Raw genomic sequence first — 19,618 nt, 5'->3', positions numbered from 1 at the left:
ATCATCAGCTGCACTTTTAGATCTATCAGCAGAGAAGGCAGTAACAGTGACTTCATGCATATCCCAAACTCTCTTGGCATCCAAGTACAAGGGTAATTTACACAACCCTGGAGTATATGATTCAGTCCTTATTTTCCAAGCAGGTACTTAATCCCTCTGGATTGTGTGGTGCCACTGACAAAGCAATCACTGGGACTCACTGCCCTGGGCGTAAGCGACATTTCAGCATGCCACTATCAAATACAATTAAGCTGAGGTGTTCGCAAGGATCATATGAACTGGCCTGTACACAAGACGTGTCCTACAAAAACAAGCATGCTTTTTCTAACAAGCCCTTTTATTTTTTACATTTACTCTGAACCCCACTGAATTCAATGGAGTTTATGCCCAAGTGGACCAACAGAAGATTGCTGCTGCTCACCTTTGTGGAGGATTATTTGTTCGTCAGAGTTCAATAAACATGAACATAAGATTAGACACAGTCACAGGTATTTACACAATTGGCAAGTGACTGCCATGCACTGTTAATTCAAGACCAACTTGGCCTAAAAATATCCTTTTGAATTATATACACAATACATGGAACCTAACAAAGGGACAATATGAATTGACTCTCCACACCCTTACTATAGCAAGAAGACTGGTATTGATGAACTGGAAAAATAAAAATGCAACTCCCTTCAACAAATGGATTGAAGGTATTTATAAACTTACAACATGTGAACAAGTCACATACAAACGTAGACTTGTCATGGACAAATAACAATCTTGTAATAATTTATATATCCAACAGCCTTGTGTTACACGGAGAAACCATGTGGTTGTTATAGTCCAGTGGCAGTGAGATCTGACAATCAGGAGCAAAAATTATATTCACCAAATAAAGTCTGGTTTTCAGGAGCTTCCAATAGTGTTTGAACAAAGCTAAAAACTCATACACTGGCCTAAACTTCCCTCCCAACCCCAGTTTGTTTGTTTTTTTAAATCAAGAATACATCTGAACAATTAAGATTTAAATAGAAGCTTTAATTATTTTTAAATAATGTTATTACATGGGGACTCCATATTACAAAACCACTTTTATTTAGGTACAATACAAAAAATTTAAAAAGATACAAAATAAGTGCTTCCAAAAGTTATTAGTATCCCAGTATCCTTCTAGAGCTAAAGTTTGACACCTCCATCAGTACCTCTGTCATGAAAATATTGCAAAAAGATAGCTGGATTACTAGCATAGAATTGATCAAGCAACCTCTTCCGCTCTTTGGCAGAGAGACTGGAGTCCTCATCAATAGATTTTAGCAAAGATACAAGTTCCTTTTTTGTAGTCTTCTTTGCACTGTGGTGATACTCACTTTTGTCAAGTTGCTGGCAGAAAGTATATCCTAAAAAGCAAGCATGAAAAACCATTCATAAAAGTATAGTGGTAACTTTTGTCATTGATATACAGTATTCTCATATCCATAATCAATAGAGCAGAGGCATGGGGAGTCTCTGGCCTGCCAGGGATCCTAATTTGGCTTGCGAAGGTGAAGTCATTTCCCTCCACCCATGCCCACATGGTCCCACACCTTCTGAGCTGAACTGATCCCTGCCACAACTGGAACACATTCTCATGTTTCCCTCATACTGAAGTTATCAGATGTAACATGACAACAGGCCATCGACAGGTGGGTAGCCCTACCTACCTAGCAAAGTGACATGTGGGGGGGGAGGCCTCAGAATTTGCCCCCCTCCTAAGCTGGATCCTGTTCCCCACCCTTGCCCTATATCACTCTGGAAGGTAGTCCAGTATTACCCCCATTTCACAGATTAAGGACGTAGGCTGAATATCTTGCATAAGACCACCTAGTAATCTCATGGCTAAAGAAATTGGGACCAGGGATTTCCCACTCATGCTCTTGACCATCTCACAACTGCTTTCATCTCAGTCTACTTAATTAGCTTGCATTTTCATAGAACCACATTGCTGAATGGGCCCCAATGCATCACTAACCCAACCCATGCCTTACCAAGTTTTGTTATCACTACGTTCAAATAAATGGTAGAGTCAATTAAGATAGATTTTTCCAGGTTTTGCCAGAGGTTTCTTTAGAAGTGATTCAAAAACAGGCATGTGGAAACTTGTGGCCCTCCAGATGTTGCTGTACTTCAGCTCCTATCAGTCCTAGCCAGCATGGCCAATGGTCAGGTCTGATGAGAGCTGTAGTCCAGCAACAGGTGGAGGGCCACCGATTCCCCAACCAAGGACTTAAATGTTATTAAATACATGGTTACCTGTATTCAGGTTGGAGTCTTTCCCCTGCTGTATAGCCACAAGCTTGTCACTAACCATTTTATGCAACGTCCCTGGGATCTTGGAGAAAAGCAACAGCTTCTTTTAGTCATTAAAATTTAGGAAGATAATTCAGTAACAAGCAACAGCAAGGGAACAAGGTTTAAGGCACTTACCTTTAATACATCTTTCTGGTAGTCCACCAAAAACAAAATTAGAAGGTCAGTTTTTCCTTTAGATAAACTTTTATTGTTGACTATGGCTTTGGAGAAAGTTCTTTTCACAACCATCCGGTTGTCGCTCTACAAAATAGGGGGGGAATGATTAAAGGAATGTTTCCCTGCTTACTTACTCTATTTTCAAACACAAGTTTCCTATAGTTTGCTTTGTTAGACTACAGAAAGTTATGTGAATGCAAGTTACTTCATTTGTGAAGTAAGCCTAATAGAGTTCAGTACAGCTTATGCATAAGTCTGCTTAAAATCACCCCAATGCTATTGTTATTGGTCATTTAGGGGTTGTATCCAACACTGTGCACAGAGTTCCCATTGTGCAAGTGGACTTTTCCTTCCTCTCCTTTCCTTGCACACCTTCAGAATCTGCTCCAGGGGCTCCCTCCAACCCTCTGGAGCAGATTTTGAGTTTTGAGGGTGCACAGTAGACGGGAAAGGGGAAATACTATGCTAGCAGAATAGTCACACTGGAAATGACCCATTATTTTTTATCATTATTAACTATTACTATTGTTATTAACCACTATTTCTTACCTACTCTTTGTCATAAGGTCCCAGCTCAGATTTAAAATATATATAAAATATTAAAGTAAATTAAAACAATGTTCTGTCTGGTGGTGTGGAAACTGCTGCAATGTGACTCTTTGATCCATTGGTTAGCAGCACTGGAAACCCAAGGTCACGTGGGAGGAACCCATATTGAGGCTCCTTCCCACTTCAGAGCTTCAGTTTCTCAAAGGACGGTGCCACCATGGGAAGGAATCATGGCATGGGTTCCCACCATAGCAATCTCATATTTCCAACATTAACCTAGTGGCACTGCTCTGCTCCAATGACTGACATGTCATTGAAGGTTACATTAGAAGGGGCCCTAAGTGATCACACTTGCCTCTGCTTGGAGCTTAAGATCAGAATTCTGAGCGATAATAGCCATGAAGTAGAGTAGTCTCCTGAACTCCTCTCTTCTTGTACTATCCAATAACTTCAAGTAGAGCTGAATCGCTTCCAAAGCTTGATCAGTTTTCCCATTAACTGGAACAAAGAAGAACGATGGAGTTTATGACTAACACCCAACATTACTGTTCTGTTTAAATACCGACAATTCCCCATCACCACAAACTTGTTAAGTTTGCCAATAAAAGCACAGTTACCATTGAGCTATATAGTACAGTATGCATTTTACAAGAGTTTTCACTCCACATGTCTGCATACATTGAGAAAGAATGTCGCTAGTCATCTAGAAATTTGGAAGCCAATTGCACTTACCTAGCAGCTCTGCAATGCCCAGGTGGATTTCAGGTGCATGACTTAACAGTGGTTCCTTCTTTTGGCTATAGTATCTACCAATGGTATCAAACAGCAGCAGCTTCCCAAAATGTACTTTGTCAGGCTGCTCAGGCAAATTGCGGCTCACATCAACCACCATCGGATCTGGCAGATATTCCAGACAGTCTATTGCTGCCGACAGCCATTCATCCGTCCTAGAAAATGAAAATTCCTATGTCTCTATATTTTCAAAGTCATGGGCCCTACTCCAGGTAAAGTCTGTCCATAACCAAGACCCACTGAAGTCATAGTAACAGCTTAGGGCCAAAGCTAGGTGTGACCTGAGAGATGAAGGAAAGATCTTCAGTGGTGGCATTTAAGAAAAAGATCAAAGCACCTTGCAGGTGGGATGGGAGGTGAATACAATTAAAATGGGAACTGCAGCACAGAGGCAGGAAAAGTAACCCTTCCTATTTTCCTAGCACACCCTTCCTAGCACACTATTTTCTTGGTCCAAACCCTCCCCCTCCAAAATAAACATGCCTCTAAAGATGCTTTTTGCCCTGCAGGTAAAAGTAAACTTAGTCTGTAACTCAACTTCCTGTGTTCCTGTTCATCAACATACATACTTACTGAGAGTCTCCAAATGCTTTCAGAATTTCTCGGTCCAGGTAGTTGCTTGTGATGTTACATTCAGACTCTTGCTTTGTTTGTGGAAATTTAGATCCTGCCTTCTGGTACTCAAGTAAAGAGTCAAGAAGTGGAAGATCTATAAGCTGCAGGAGGCGGGTAATTGTTTGCTCTCTCCAGACTTCGTTAATAACTAGAAGCACAATTCAAATGCCAAGATCCAGTTAGCTAAAGTTATTTAGGGGTCAAGGAGTAATTTGCTATTGCAGTATTTGTCTTTTAGCCTAAGAGACTTAATACTTCACTGAAAGAACACTTAAGCGACCTGCTTCCTTATTAATGCATTATCAACTTACAAGTGTACTTTATCAGGGTAAAAGGAAGGTGACCAACAGCAATTTATGCAGGGAACAGCAAGCATTTGGACATAGCCAACATGCTTTACATTTTTTTCCTGTGGAACTTGCGAATGATCTTTGCTGCACAGGGAATCCAATCACATAAATCATGCTAATAAGGATGCGTAAAGAAAGGAGGCCTTGTTGAAGACTTTAGAGTTGGAACAATGGATTCCTTAGCTTCAAGAGCCTCTGCCACATTCAAGGATTCCAAAACTGAAAAGCAAGAACTTGTCTGCTTGCTGCATTTTCTAATCAGGACTAAATTTTCAACTACAGAAAAACAACCCTATGTTGGGTTTTCCCATCAATGAAGATGAAATAGTGGCAGCAACACATCCCAGCCTTCTTAAAACCAGCTAAATTTTAAAGGTAATGAAAAGCTTTGAACACTTGCACTACTGGTGGCTAAGCTTTAAATCTGAGTTTTAAACCGAATTTCATTAAAAAAAATAATTTGAAATAGTTTTTATTGTTTTATGATGCACCTATTTGTTGCTTTGTAAGCCATCCAGGGAACTTCTATTCTGGGGTGGCTACATAATAAATGTAATACATAAAAGTTTTTTAGCCACTACAAGTAAAAAATGTGAGGCAATGCCATTTTCAAAACCACCACAGTCAGCCCTTCCCTTTATTGCTTGTGATAGTTTTGCTAAAGTCTAAAGAGCTAAAGTCTAAAGAGCTTGGGGAGAGAAGGCAGACAGCAGCACATCACTGGATAAGCAAATGGCTAGGCCATGCTGGCTGGGGTTGATGGAAGTTCTAGTCCAAAACACACCATGGGTACTGACTGAGCTGGTGAGGGCTTGTCTATACTGATCATCACCAGACCCTCCAGCTTAACTTCACAAACTTCTATTCCCTGTGACAGTTATGGGTCAGTGTCAGAGGCTGGCCTTGCACGATTTATCAGGATGGGGAAACAATAGGCATGTGCTGTAAGTCAAGAAAATACACTACACAATGTATTCCTTTTATTCTAAGCACTGTACTTGGTAGTGGAAAGGAGGTAAATTTGCAAGTTCCCACCAGTTTAAAACAAGACATCAATTCCTTCCCTTGGGTGCAAGCAAATATGATGTTTGCACATCACTTACCTTGGTGAGAAAAGTTTGGAGAGGTATTTACTTGAGAGGAACTAACAGGCGTTAGACTCAAGTTTTCCAAGAGATCCTCCAAGCTTCCTGATTTCACTGGTGTTATGCTAAGTAATGCTCTTTTCTCCTGTCTGAAGAAAGAAAAATTGATTATTCAAGTTATCTGCTCATCAGCCAGAAAGGTCCTGGTAGCGATAGTCTCTACAAGTGAGCTTTGAATTCATGACTACTCAACTGAAGGGCAAAAAATACAAACATTCCGCTTCAAATATAAAAATGAACCAAAGAGATATCTGCTCAAGATAACCGAATATACATTAGTGTCCCTTATGTTAATCACCTCCTGGCAAATAAAAGGGGAAGAAATGGAGGCAGTGAGAGATTTTACTTTCTTGGGCTCCATGATACTGCAGATGGTGACAGCAGTCATGAAATTAAAAGACACCTGCTTCTTGGGAGAAAAGCAATGACAAACCTAGACAGCATTTTAAAAAGCAGAGACATCACCTTGCCAACAAAGGTCCGTATAGTTAAAGCTATGGTTTTGCCAGTAGTGATGTATGGAAGTGAGAGTTGGACCATAAAGAAGGCTGATCACCGAAGAATTGATGCTTTTGAATTATGGTGCTGGAGGAGACTCTTGAGAGTCCCATGGACTGCAAGAAGATCAAACCTATCCTTTCTTAAGGAAATCAGCTCTGAGTGCTCACTGGAAGGACAGATCGTGAAGCTAAGGCTCCAATAGTCTGGCCACCTCATGAGAAGAGAAGACTCCCTGGAAAAGACCATGATGTTGAGAAAGATGGAGGGCAGAAGGAGTAGGGTACAGAGGACAGGATGGTTGGACAGTGTTCTCGAAGCTACCAGCATGAGTTTGACCAAACTGCGGGAGGCAGTGGAAGACAGGAGTGCCTGGCGTGCTCTGGTCCATGGGGTTGCAAAGAGTCGGACACGACTAAATGACTAAACAACAACAACATGTTAATTGACCTGTCATAAGAGTATCAAAACCAATCTGTTACAATCCCAATCCCATTTGCCTAGTTCTATTTCAGTAGGATCTATTTCTGTGTAGAAATGGCAAAGATTGTGCTGTTAGGCCTCTTCTTCCAAGAAGTTTTATATAATGGGCATATTTAATTGTGACTGCATTACTTGAAGCTGTGATAAAACATATTGAGCTAAGACACACAGCCCCAGACCCGTATTTATAAATACTTATGGTTGGCCACAATTGCTGAGGCTGAGCCCTATTTATGTTTGCAGTGTCCAATTAAGAACTGATATTTACAATGTGTCACTGATGTGAATTGTGTATTAGTTCATGCACTTCAAAAAACTAAATATAAAGTGCTACTGCATTTGGGGTGGGGAGGGAATGGCGACTAGCAATCTTGTTTTTGCACCTGTAATCCAGGTTCCAGGAGCCATTTGGCTCCTAGTTTTTCTCTCTCAGTTTCCAACACTGCTTCTAAGGGGCCAAGCTATGTGTACTCAGACGTAAGTCCTACTAAGTTCAGTAGGATTTACTCCCCTGCAAAGGTGCTTAGGTGTGATGTCTAAGGCAACCCTACTTCCAGGTTAGTGGGAACAAGCACCACTGACTTCAAATGGACTTGTTTCTATTTATCTGGCTATATATAGATTGCACTGTAAAGCACAACCAAGTAATATTCAGCATCTTTCACAAGGGTTGCGCACATTGCACCCAAATGAGGCCTCTCAGTTCGCTTGACAACAGGTTTAATTTTGATTAAGGGCAGATCCACACCACACATTTAAAGCATATGCCTTCCCCCAAATAATACTGGGAACTGTCATTTCCCTCTCACAAAAGATACATTTCCCAGCATTCTTAACAAACCAGTTCCCAGGATTCTTTGAGAGAAGGCATTGGATGTGGTTTAAATGCATCGTACGCTTTTCTCCTAAGAGTTAGAAGCATCTTAGTCATCTTACATTACACACATAAGCTCACATCCTTACATTCTACTTTGGTGTCCACCCTTGGTTCCATTCTCAAAAGACACTAACACATTTCGAATGTCCACTTCGCCCATATAATAATAGACCAAAAGAACAACTCTCCCTGTAATCATAATTAGTTCACGTGAGTGAGTCTTCAGCATGTGCCTTCAGATACATCACTCTCTCATCAGCTGGAATGATACAAACAAAATCCTGTCCAAGAATTGTACTTGATTCAATGGAAATTAGTCATACTTAAATTCATTTGTGAATGACAGAGTTGAAGTGTAAATTGGGTTGTTTTTATTTTATGTATTTTGTGTTTTTTATATTGTGATTTTCTCCTGTGAGCCACCTGAGACCTGTGGATATAGGGCAGTATATACCGTATTTTTTGCTCTATAAGACTCACTTTTTCCCTCCTAAAAAGTAAGGGGAAATGTGTGTGCGTCTTATGGAGTGAATGCAGACTGGGCAGCTATCCCAGAAGCCAGAACAGCAAGAGGGATTGCTGCTTTCACTGCGCAGCTCTTGCTGTTCTGGCTTCTGGGATTCAGAATATTTTTTTTTCTTGTTTTCCTCCTCCAAAAACTAGGTGCGTCTTATGGTCTGGTATGTCTTATAGAGCGAAAAATATGGTAAATTTTAAGAGGAGGAGGAGGAGGAGGAGGAGAAGAAGAAATTGACCCCCCTCTCTCTAGCTGGGACTATTATGGAACAGCTACTTGCAACTTTCATGGTCATTTTTGGATTTAAAAAATAACACCATACTCTTCCCTCCTCTTCCCATTTGTAGTCATATTCACCGCAGTTTTATAAACAGAAATATCCAAAGTTGTACAATCTTACTACTATTTAAAAGTAGCCGAGTTGAATGGAACTCACTCCCAGGAAAGGAGGTATAAGACTGCAGCCTTGATCTCAAATCATATCTTTATTCATATTCAATTGTTTGAATGTCGTCACTTATGTCGCTAAGAGGAGCAACAGTGACACAAAAAAAGGGAGGTTATCGGCAGACCTGAGAAAATCCCAAGGTTTGGTACAATTGTACAATGGTACAAAATAAATGTTAGGAAAACCGCTCCGCCCCCATGAGTTTTGGGGTGGGAGGAACATGCTGGTATTCAGTTCCAGCTACATTGAAATCTACAATTTCTCCATTGGCTTCTACAGGCAGCTCTACCTTCTATCCCTGGGGACATTTTAAAACCAAGATTTATAACCACGTGAACCTGCCTGCCTGGCAAGATCTTCACTGGAGGCTCTTGTCTGAATGCTCCCTGCAACAGGAGGTAAACTGGTGGCATCAGAGAGAGCCCATATGATGGTGGCATCCCCACAGTGGAACACTCCCCAGAAACACTTGGCTGGAAACTAGTTCCTAGTGTGTTAGTTTCATTACCAGGTGCCTAAAGCTTTTAAATTGTCCAAAAACCCTTTTTACACTAGGCAACTAATTTTGCTGCCATAGCCTTTTTGTGTTTGTTTCTGTTCAGCTTTTTGCTTTTACTGACTTTATTGTCCTTTTATTGTCCATTACAGTGATATCATCAGCCAATGTGGAAGCCTTACGCTGAAAGGCAAAATATACATTTAAGAGAGACACACATAGACATCCAGCAAGGATGGAAACTAGCTTCAATTCCAGCACCCCTTGGTTGGATGAGAACTCCTAAAAACTGGTGCTGCATGCATAATTCCCAGGGCATCCTGAATTCAGGGCTGTTCTCACACATCCTTAGTCAGATGGCCAATAGCAGCACCAATCACCTTGTCTTTCTGACAAGTAGGGGGAGTCGACTGCCCCTTTCCACATCCAGAGGCACCTGGCCAGATAGTGACAGTGACATGTACAGAGTTGGTGCACAAAGCAGCAGAGATAGATCAAAGCAAAGTCCACCATGAGTTCAGCTAAAGTAGATCTTCCTCAGTTGTTGACTGTGGAACAACTTATGCTTACCATTTTTCCTTCTATAGACAAGACATCCTCCTTCCTAACCTTTTAAGCTGCATACACAGTTCTTTGGATTGCAGCCCACATAGAGAATTAAGTTCTATTGACTTTAGGGCCATTCAAGAAGGATTTGCTTTTATTTATTTATTTGTTTGTTTGTTTGTTTGTTTGTGTGTGTGTGTGTGTGTGTGTGTGTGTGTGTATTATATATATATATTACCTTGGATGTGCAGATACATCCACAGCAGCAACCAGGACTGACTTCTGAGCAAATGAGCACACAAGATAGGACTGCCAGGCTCCCGTCTTACAACTAGAAAGTCCCAATTAATACTGAAACACTGAAGTTCAAAGTAAGTCTGATTAGGGTTAGGCTGCTTTCAAGATAGAACAAGAAGGAAACATGGCAAATATTTTCATTTGGTACTAACCTTTGATGCAGAGTCCGGCCATACTCTTTTCCAAACGGACTGTCCATTTGGTTACACGCATTTGGAAACCTGTAGAGGCTGCAGCTGCTATCTTCGAACACAGACCGTTTGTCTTTTCCAAAGACTCTGGTAGAAACTGCTTCAAACACTTTGTAGTCCATCAGTGCCTGGCACACTCTCACAACTTTAGTCCGGGAAATATCTACATTGCCAAAGTATTTGTTCTGCAGAAGGTGGGCATAGACGACGTCTACTGCATCGGAGCCAATAAAACAGTCGTTAAAAGATTTCAGGTTCTGACGCCGCTTTTTCACTTCAACTTGGCTCTGAAGTGCGTTGATAATGCTGCTCCAGACATATGTGGCTCCAAATGGTCTCTGTGCCAAGCTGAAACCTAAACACGCAATGCAAGAGATGTATTTCAGTGAGTTTTCTGGAAGCAGATTATGGACCTACCCAATATTTTTAGGAGTCACTTCCAAAAGTGTGCATCATTTCCCATGGAAATATTGGTGGAGCCCTTTTACTGGCAACATTAGCTAAACAAGGTCTCTAGCGCAGGGATGGGAAACCTTTTGCCTGCCAGGTGGAGTGAGATTCCATCTCCCATAAACTTCAGCCAGTATGGTCAATGGTCAGGGATGATGGACTCTGGGACTCCAACATCTGGGGAAGGACAGAGGCTCCCCAACCCTGCTCTAAGGTTTGACTCGAGGGAATATAACAGTTATGTGCCCGTAACTATAAAAATGCTATCAGTTAGCAGGGCTGGGAAAGATTTCCCTCTGCCAGACACAGAGACCCTATAAAGCAGATGTCAGACAATTATTGACAATATTGGGGATCTTCATTTTCTCACTGAGAAACTTTTGTGGGATACTTTTTGTGGGAGAGTCTTGCCAACACCTGCCCTAGATTCTTCTATGCAAGGCTGCCATTTCAAATTCCTGAGGTGGGGGAGGGAAAGAGAAAGAAGGTATTTTACAGGTGACCATGATTCTTCACAAGATTGTAAAAGCTCTTGTATCCACTCAGGATTAAAGTTGCAGAGAGAGAGAGAGAGAGAGAGAGAGAGAGAGAGAGAGAGAGAGAGAGAGAGAGAGATGTATTTTAAAAGCATGTGTTGTGGTTACTATTTGTACTTTATAATTACAGCAAAGCCATCAGCACAGAACGGTCTTTTTTATTATTAAAACAAATGCCTGAGACACACACACCTGGTACATTCACCCATCAAATTTTTATGCCTATGACCATAATATTTATAGTCAAGTACTGGAGGATGCAAAGGCTGCCCCAGAACACCTAAATCTACTGGTACTGTCTGTATCAGACCAGTAAACTCAAATGCCTGAGTAGTTCTGCCGAGATTAAAAAAACCCAGTTCCTTTTTTAAAACAAAAAAAATCTACCATACCATAGCCAACAGCACTACAGCTTTTCTAATTCTTGTTACCAAACAGACCCCAGGGAAAGCTTTGTTTGCTAACAACATTGGAGTCAAGACTACCCAAACTGAGAGGAAAGTATTTCCTCTCCTGGAAGACAGTCCATAAGAGACCAGCTCCTGCAGATTTACATATATGAACTTCCATAGGGATCACACAGCCAGCGTGAATTTGATCACACTTAAGCAGCAATTTATCCACGGCTATATGTTAAGAAGGAACCCAATATGCTGATGAATAGCGCCTCCGGCTTTTGGAGAGCAGTTCAGTTACGAGAGACAGAACAGACCTATTGCGGGAAGCGAGGGAATGAAAGCACTTTATGAAATTAATGTAGAAATGTGAGCAAGTAAAGCAAGCTAGAAGAGCTTCCTCTGTCGAGGAAAGGCTACTTGCATATTACCCAGCGACTCCAGCCAACCTGAAGAAACAGGCCACCAGCTCTAACCACACAGACAGAGAGAGATAGCCTGCCCAGCGGCAGGTCCGGAAACAGCAAACCTACCAGAGCTGAGAGGAGGAAAGTCCACGCCATCCTAGCCCTTAGGCACAATAATTAACATTTTTAACCTCTTATATGTGTTTGTGAGAGGGGGTGGAGGAGTTATTGGTTTGTTTTGTTCTTGTTTTTATTATGCGTTTTTCTACTGCGATCCGCCCTGAGATCAGTATACAAGGGCAGTATACAAATTTATAATAAAATAGGATTCTGCCGGAGCAACTGGACCCCTCCAGAATAAGAGCCAAACAACAACAACAACAACAACAACGCTCTGTTGACCGCCCGGCTGACCTTCCAACAGGGCTAAGGCCAACCATTCCCCCAGAAAAGAGGAGATAGCCGTCGAAGGGAGAAGATACGGGGTTGCATCACAGCAACCGCGGCGGGTCGGGCCAAAGGTCCATCCGTCGATCAGACCCGGGCGCTGCCTCCACCTGCGGCCGGTCAGAGAACGCGCCTTCCGCCCGCCCCACGGGGCGAAATTGGGGAGGCGAGGGCGCGAGATAGGCGGCTTTGCATATGACTTTATAGGAGCCGACCCTTAAGAGCGAGAAGAGGCGGGGAGCCCACGGCACCCACCTGCCTTAAGTGGAGGCGCTTTGCCCCGCAGTATCTCTTCCCCCCCGAAGAACATAAAGAAGCAGCCGCGAAGCCGCCGCCTACCTGGAGGCTTGTTAGCCGGACTGTACACCGCGCAGAGATTCAAAGCCGCCGCCTTCTCCTTCACGCTGGCCATAGCGCCGGCCGGTTTCTGCCTCGGCGTCCCCGGGAATGAGCGGAGCAGCCCGGCCACCTCGCGGAGGGGAAATAGGCGGCGCTCGCACGCAGGCGCTGCTCCTATTGGCTCGCGTTGGCGGCGGGGGCGGAGCCCGCCCTCTACTTTAACAAGCCGAAGGACAGCCGCTGGGCGTTTTGGCCGCCGCGGCGAAGACAACGGTGCGCTTACCAGAGCTTCCCTAAAGGGGGTTGCTGTGCTCATGGGGTGCGTTGCAGAGGACGCTCCCACCCACACAAAGGCTCCCGTTTCTCCCTCTAGCTCTAGGGAGAAGCCAAGAGTGAGCCACCTTCTTTATCAGGCTTCTTCAATCTCGGCCCTCCAGATGTTTTGAGACTACAATTCCCATCATCCCTGACCACTGGTCCTGCTAGCTAGGGATCATGGGAGTTGTAGGTAAAAAAACATCTGGAGGGCCCAGGTTGAGGAAGCTTGTTCTGTATGTTTGCATTGCATACACGGGTTTAGAGGGGAGTGGGGTCAGCTCACATCTGCCGGCTGGCTTGCCTGTGAACAGGGAACACCCAATACATTTTGGCCTTTTTGGCACCTGAGGCAAACCTCAAAATGGCGCCCCATCCTCCCCCCACTAGGGAAGAAGGGTGAGTGAAGATCTGCATCAAGAACAAGGGGGCGGGGAATAATAATGATCTGCCACGGGATCTGTGGACCCTGCCATCTGAGGCGATTACCTCACCTCACCTAATGGGTGGGCTGGTCCTGATTGGTGGAAAGGTCTGAAAGGAGGAGTAGTAGTGGACTTTGGGCTCTCAAATTTCAGCAGCACCCTATGCGACACTAAGATTTGGCACCCCTCGCCTCCCTTGCGACATTGTTGTGACACCCCCTGAAACCTCCAGTGCCACTGCACTGGTCACACTACATAAAACCTCCTCTGGAAGGAAGTTGGTCTGTGTACAGATTTCCATGTGGATTTCAGGCTGAGTGCAAGTGAGGGGAAGGGTGAGGGGCTATTACTTGGACTCCTGCTTATAAGGGTCCCAGTAGGCCTTTGCCCATGGTGTAGGGTAGTCTCTGCATTGTACCCACGCCCCCTCCCTGTTAGCCCCTCTTCTTTATAAAGGTCTCAGGTAGCAGGGCATGTGAAAGTGTGTTCCCTGCTCTTTGCACGTTACAATCTTGGTGGTGGGAGCATTTTACCCCCATCAAATTCATATTAACCAAAAGTCTCCTGTTGCCCATGGTCTCAGATGTAGCAGCCTATGCAAAAATGTGCAAGCTTTGATTGTTGAGATAGAATTCATTTACCTTTATTATTATACTAATATCTCACTTTTCCTCCCCAAGTAGCTCAAAGTGGGATATAAACCCTAGTCCCCCAGGTTGGTCCTAAATACACCACTCCTGGAAATTTTGAGCTGAAAAAGACCTGAAAGTGCGGATACTAGCATTGGGGCAGATTCAATTCTACTTGGAATGTAGTCTACAAATTTACAGAGTTTATATCAATGTTGTTTTAATGTGTCCAGAGAACCCTGGAAACTGTTATGTTGGAATATTCACCTCAGAATATCACAGTCACTATGGATTCTGGAGAGAGGGAATGCCTTTTTAATATGCCCACATAATCTAATCTGAGGCAAAGCTCAGCCATGGACCTTGTCTAGTTCCTTTTTCTATTTTAAATTGATTCGTTATCACCTTGTTAATAATTAATTTTGTATTCTGTTCTGTATATACAGCTTGTATCCCTTTTATAAACTTTTTTCCATATTCCATTTCTTCCATCACTTTCTTAATAAAATCCCAATATATATTATCAAACGCTTTTCCCGCATCTATAAACATCATTGCTGCTTTTTACACATTTCTTACTTCTCGATATTCTATTACATTTAAAATATTTCTTATATTATCTTTCATCTGTCTCCCTGAAAGGAATCCTTCTTGATCTGGATGTATATAAACATTTAAGACCTTTTTCAGTCTATTAGCTAAAATATTAGCAAATATCTTGTAGTCAAGAGGTAAAGTACGGTACCTTTGAGCACATCATGAGACCGTTTCCTCTTTTAGTGTGTTGGTGTAGCTTAGTCCCCACAGTTGTTTGACCAGGGAACAGAATATTAACTGCAAGGTGACTTTTAGCCAAACTACAGTACTTCAAGCTATCAGAGTCAAGCATTGTCATACATGCTGCAGTCATAAGCAATGACTAGCTGTTCTGTGTCTTTCATTTCTATCTGCTTTATAACAATCGCTAATGCACGTATACCGGAGTCAAACATTTTTACACCTGATCATATCTACAAACTCAGCTTCTTATAGGGCACAGAGTAGCAAAAAAGAAAGAAAAAGCCCTGTTCCATTTCCTGATAAAGTTGTTCATTATCATAACCAATAGGATATTTGGACATACTGTGCAATCTGGGCCTATTTCTAAACATTATTAAAAACTGGAATTCAAACAACTTGCAGAACAATGAGGTTTTGAGTTTGACAATTTTACTGTTGGGGAGTTGCTGAAATAAAATTACACACCAGCAACTGAGCCTCTGTAAAATTTTGAATGGTTCAGGATGATTATGCCTACCATACCAAATTTATAGACACAAGTAGCAGCATAGCAGCATAGCAACATACACAATACACTGTTAATCAAAGAACATACTGAAAAAAATTACGGTATCTGCTTGGTACACCAGGACATTCAGATCTAGGCCAGCACACAATGAACCAAATGTGTTGAGGTCACACTAATCTTTGTTTTATTTTGTTAGATGAAAAACGGATGTCAGTGCAATTGTAGTATGTTGCTTCAGAAGAATGAACCACTATTTTAAAAAATCATTCATTTTTTCTTGTGATAATTCAGCCAGGTCCGTTTATATGAATGAATATATTTGTTTTGTTATGCTCATCAATGTCATTTAACAATTGTATTAACAAGGGGCTTTCCACAAGGCCTATTTTTTAAAAAAAATGCCCCTTATTTCAGATTCAGGAAAGATATTCATTTATTGTAATCCAGGAGAAGGTTTTTCTATATAAGCATAAAATAATTAATATGTAAGTGTCTTATGAGCTTCAGGCACCAACTTAAGACTTGGTGATTTCAGCACACTTCTTTATGAAACTGATTTGTTTTTTAAACCTTTGTCAGATGACCCATTTTTGTATTGATTATCCTTAATGCATTTTTGCTTGATTTTATATTGTTTTGATTTTAATGGAGATCCTGTAAACTACATATTGTATTGGCCTGAAAATAAGCTGCACTTTCCCCCCAAATCCGATCGTGAAAAGTTAAAAGTGCAGCTTATATTCACAACCTTATGCCATCGGTAAAGTGGTGCGGCTCCACCCCCCAGGAAGCAGCCCAGAAGTGTGGGGCAATGGCGCCCGTCCCATCCACAGCTCCCAAGCCGCCAAATTTTAAAGATGCCGCATATTTGCAGGTTTGGCTTATATTTCTGCCAATACTCTGCAATTTCTAAAATCCAATGATAACTTTGGGCTTTTCAGATGTTTGATGGGGTGAGCTGAGTTCTTCTAAATGTAACTAGGGTAAGAAACAGTGACATGACAAACTGCGCAGCAGAGGCTCTGCACAAACTATACCTTTTAGAGCACGTTCCCTTGAAGAATTCTGGGCACTGTGGTTTGTTAAGGGCTGCTGGGAATTGCTACCCTGTGGGGTAAACTACAATGCCCAGAATTCACAGAGGGAAAGAATGTGATGGCTTTAATGGTATAATGGGTACTATATACCCAAAGAGAGCTAGGTCCTAGGGAAGGCAGCTCCTGAAGTAAGCAGTGGGGAGCAAAGTAAGCAGTGGGGAGCAAAGCATCCTTGGTATCTGATCCCTAGGAAGTCCCTTGCAGGGGAAACTGGGCAATTAAAATAGATTTGCAGAAGTTTAATATACTGAGGCTACAGTCCTATACACTCTATACTGGAATTACACTGGAACTGAGGAGGGTACACTTTTGAGCAGACATATACTGTATATGTGCTGCAAAAGGTTTGGGCTGGCCATGCTTGTGGAAAGGGTGAGGGTGAAATAGCAAAGGTCAGGTCGCAATCTGGCCCAGAAGCACAACCATGTGTTAATTGTGCCTTGCCAGTGGTGTAACAGACAGGGAATTACCTTGTGAATTGTCCTGAGATCTATGATGAAGGGCAGTAAAGGTAAAGGGACCCCTGACTATTAGGTCCAGTGGTGGCCGACTCTGGGGTTGCGACGCTCATCTCGCTTTATTGGCCGAGGGAGCCAGCATACAGCTTCCGGGTCATGTGGCCAGCATGACTAAGCCGCTTCTGGCGAACCAGAGCAGCACACGGAAACGCCGTTTACCTTCCCGCCGGAGCGGTACCTATTTATCTACTTGCACTTTGTCGTGCTTTTGAACTGCTAGGTTGGCAGGAGCAGGGACCGAGCAACGGGAGCTCACCCCATCGCGGGGATTCGAATCGCCGACCTTCTGATCGGCAAGTCCTAGGCTCTGTGGTTTAAGCTAGAGCGCCACCCGCATCCCATGAAGGGCAGTACGTAAGTCTAAAAAACAAGCAAAAAACAAAACAAAAAACAAGCAGGATTTTCTTTCACAGTGGGAATAAATTTTGGAGTGACATGGTAACTGATGGGATCTTCCTTGCTTTGGCAAGTGATTGAGATGATGTTTGTGTCAGATTAGCACAAACCGAGAAAGAAAATAATCAAGCAGAGGTTGAATACTACTTTTCTTTTCTTAGATAGGCTTCATATTTTACGCTAACATTAAGAAAAAGTTTAGAAAATGGCTCAATTCAGGTGGTAAGTCTAGGTTTTGTTCATGCAGAATAGTTCACCACATCACAAGTTACTGTAGTCTTCACTATATCTTCTTTAATTTAGTGTTTGGAGCAGCACTGATGTTTCACTTTATATTAGTATGAATTGCTTCTTTGGTTCCTGTGTGTTGATCTTGGATTATACCGAATGGTTATTTACCATAAATATTTCATAGACATTCCAGTTATTTTTTAATGACTCCTCATCTGCATCTTTCTCCAACCTATGAACAATGGCTTCATTCAATCAAAATGAAGCCATTCTGAAGAGACCAGCACATGGAATACATAAACAATTGCTTATGAAAATGTGCTCTGTGTCCATTATCCTTGAAGAGACAAGTAGACTTTCAGCATATAGGTCACATATACTGAAAAGAAATAAAATCCACACAAGTTAACACTACAGAAACACAGAATGCTTATTTATTTTGCATAGTTTAGGCCTGCCCTTCATCATGTGATCTCAGTGTACATTACAATATAATTAAAATAAGAATTCCAAACAAGTTCAGTCGTGAAAACCTCCAGACTTGCAGCAGTAGCGAACATCCCAAAAATCTCCAGGCAAAAATAGGTACATATTTGCCTAGTACCAAAACACTGGAAATATTGGTGCCAATTGGGTTTCCAGAAGGAAAGAATTCCACAGGTGTGGAACTACCACAGGGAAGCACCTATCTCATATATAAGTGCAATTTTATCACATAAAAGCAGCAAATGTTATAAATTGCTCTGCTTCCAACATGGCTAATACAGTGCAGCTATTCAAGCACTATGTGAAATACATTAGCTTGGATCCTTATAACCCCATGAATGGGAACTCTGCCCAAGGATTGTTTCTGCTGGCACCTGGTTTCCACCAATTGCCCTTTCATCTCCCTGTGTACCCCAAAAATCTGCTAAAGTGTTGTGGGCCCAGTTCAAGGGAGAAGGTGCTAGCCACAATCACCTAGCCACTTTTAAGCAGTGGTAACTTTCCTGAATCAAAAGCCTGAATCACTAACAGAAGGAAAGCTCGGAATCCAAACCAGTGGTTGTTTGAAATGCATTCTGCTGATATTCGAAGGGTGACAGGTGACCAATATTGATCAAGTAATTCATACTAATGAGTAGGCTAAGTCTTCCAAAGTAACAAACCATGACTGAATTTCTGTAATATAAACAATGAAAGTGTGGAGTGGGTGGGTGCTACATTGAAAAAAAGCCACCAAAAACAAGACATTTCATGTCATTTGGAGCTTCTTGAGGCTATACCCCTTTAAAAAAAATTAACGTGTGCAGCTGAGACAAAAATGGCAACTATAATAGATATTAATGGCTTAGCAAACTCAGGTGCTGAGTTAAAATGGTTATGTAACTCAAAACGGGGCTACTGGTGAATAATGGGAACTTTTGCACAAATAGAAAAAAAAATCTTAAGCAGGTGATACTAACAGTTGTAACACTCGCCTTAAAAAAACAAACACCTCGTTGAGGAAATGGTCATGCCGTCATTTCCTGCCAATTCTTGAACCACAGCATATGCAGCAGCAGTTTCTCTCCCATGTTTTGCAACTGCGCCCTACCCTTCCACCTTATAGGAATTCTGAGTTTCCAATGGCAACTTACAATGTGGCACAGCTAAATTATGTGTGAAAAGTAGAGAAATCAGGTATATGTGCATGCATGCAAGTGTTACATATATGTGAAGCCTGTGGCCACCATTTGGTCTCTAAAAAAACCATATTTGAATCATTATACTAACGGAATACTTTGCAAATTTACAAAGCCGCTTGCCTTAGTCACTCCCAATTCTTTCAGTTTAATGTTTTCCAGCTTAATAAACCACTAAACAGCA

General features: G+C 42.1%; 1 protein-coding gene across 1 annotated transcript; it reads right to left on the bottom strand.

The window, feature by feature from the left end:
- Positions 1–1,005: 1,005 nt before the first annotated feature.
- DEPDC7 (DEP domain containing 7) lies at positions 1,006–12,997 on the bottom strand. Its single transcript, XM_081927653.1, has 9 exons — positions 12,872–12,997; positions 10,259–10,652; positions 5,903–6,033; positions 4,408–4,597; positions 3,775–3,989; positions 3,398–3,540; positions 2,452–2,577; positions 2,278–2,356; positions 1,006–1,385 (listed from the first exon to the last, which is right to left on the bottom strand). Exons 1-9 carry the CDS (start codon positions 12,942–12,944, stop codon positions 1,165–1,167), a joined length of 1,572 nt encoding a protein of 523 aa, XP_081783779.1. The 5' UTR covers positions 12,945–12,997; the 3' UTR covers positions 1,006–1,164.
- Between the last annotated feature and the right edge of the window lie 6,621 nt (positions 12,998–19,618).

Source organism: Podarcis melisellensis (genome assembly GCF_964234715.1).
Source record: "Podarcis melisellensis genome assembly, chromosome: 1".
Taxonomy (NCBI): domain Eukaryota; kingdom Metazoa; phylum Chordata; class Lepidosauria; order Squamata; family Lacertidae; genus Podarcis; species Podarcis melisellensis.
The sequence above is the reverse complement of the archived record's forward strand: the minus strand, read 5'-3'. Positions and strand labels throughout refer to the sequence as shown.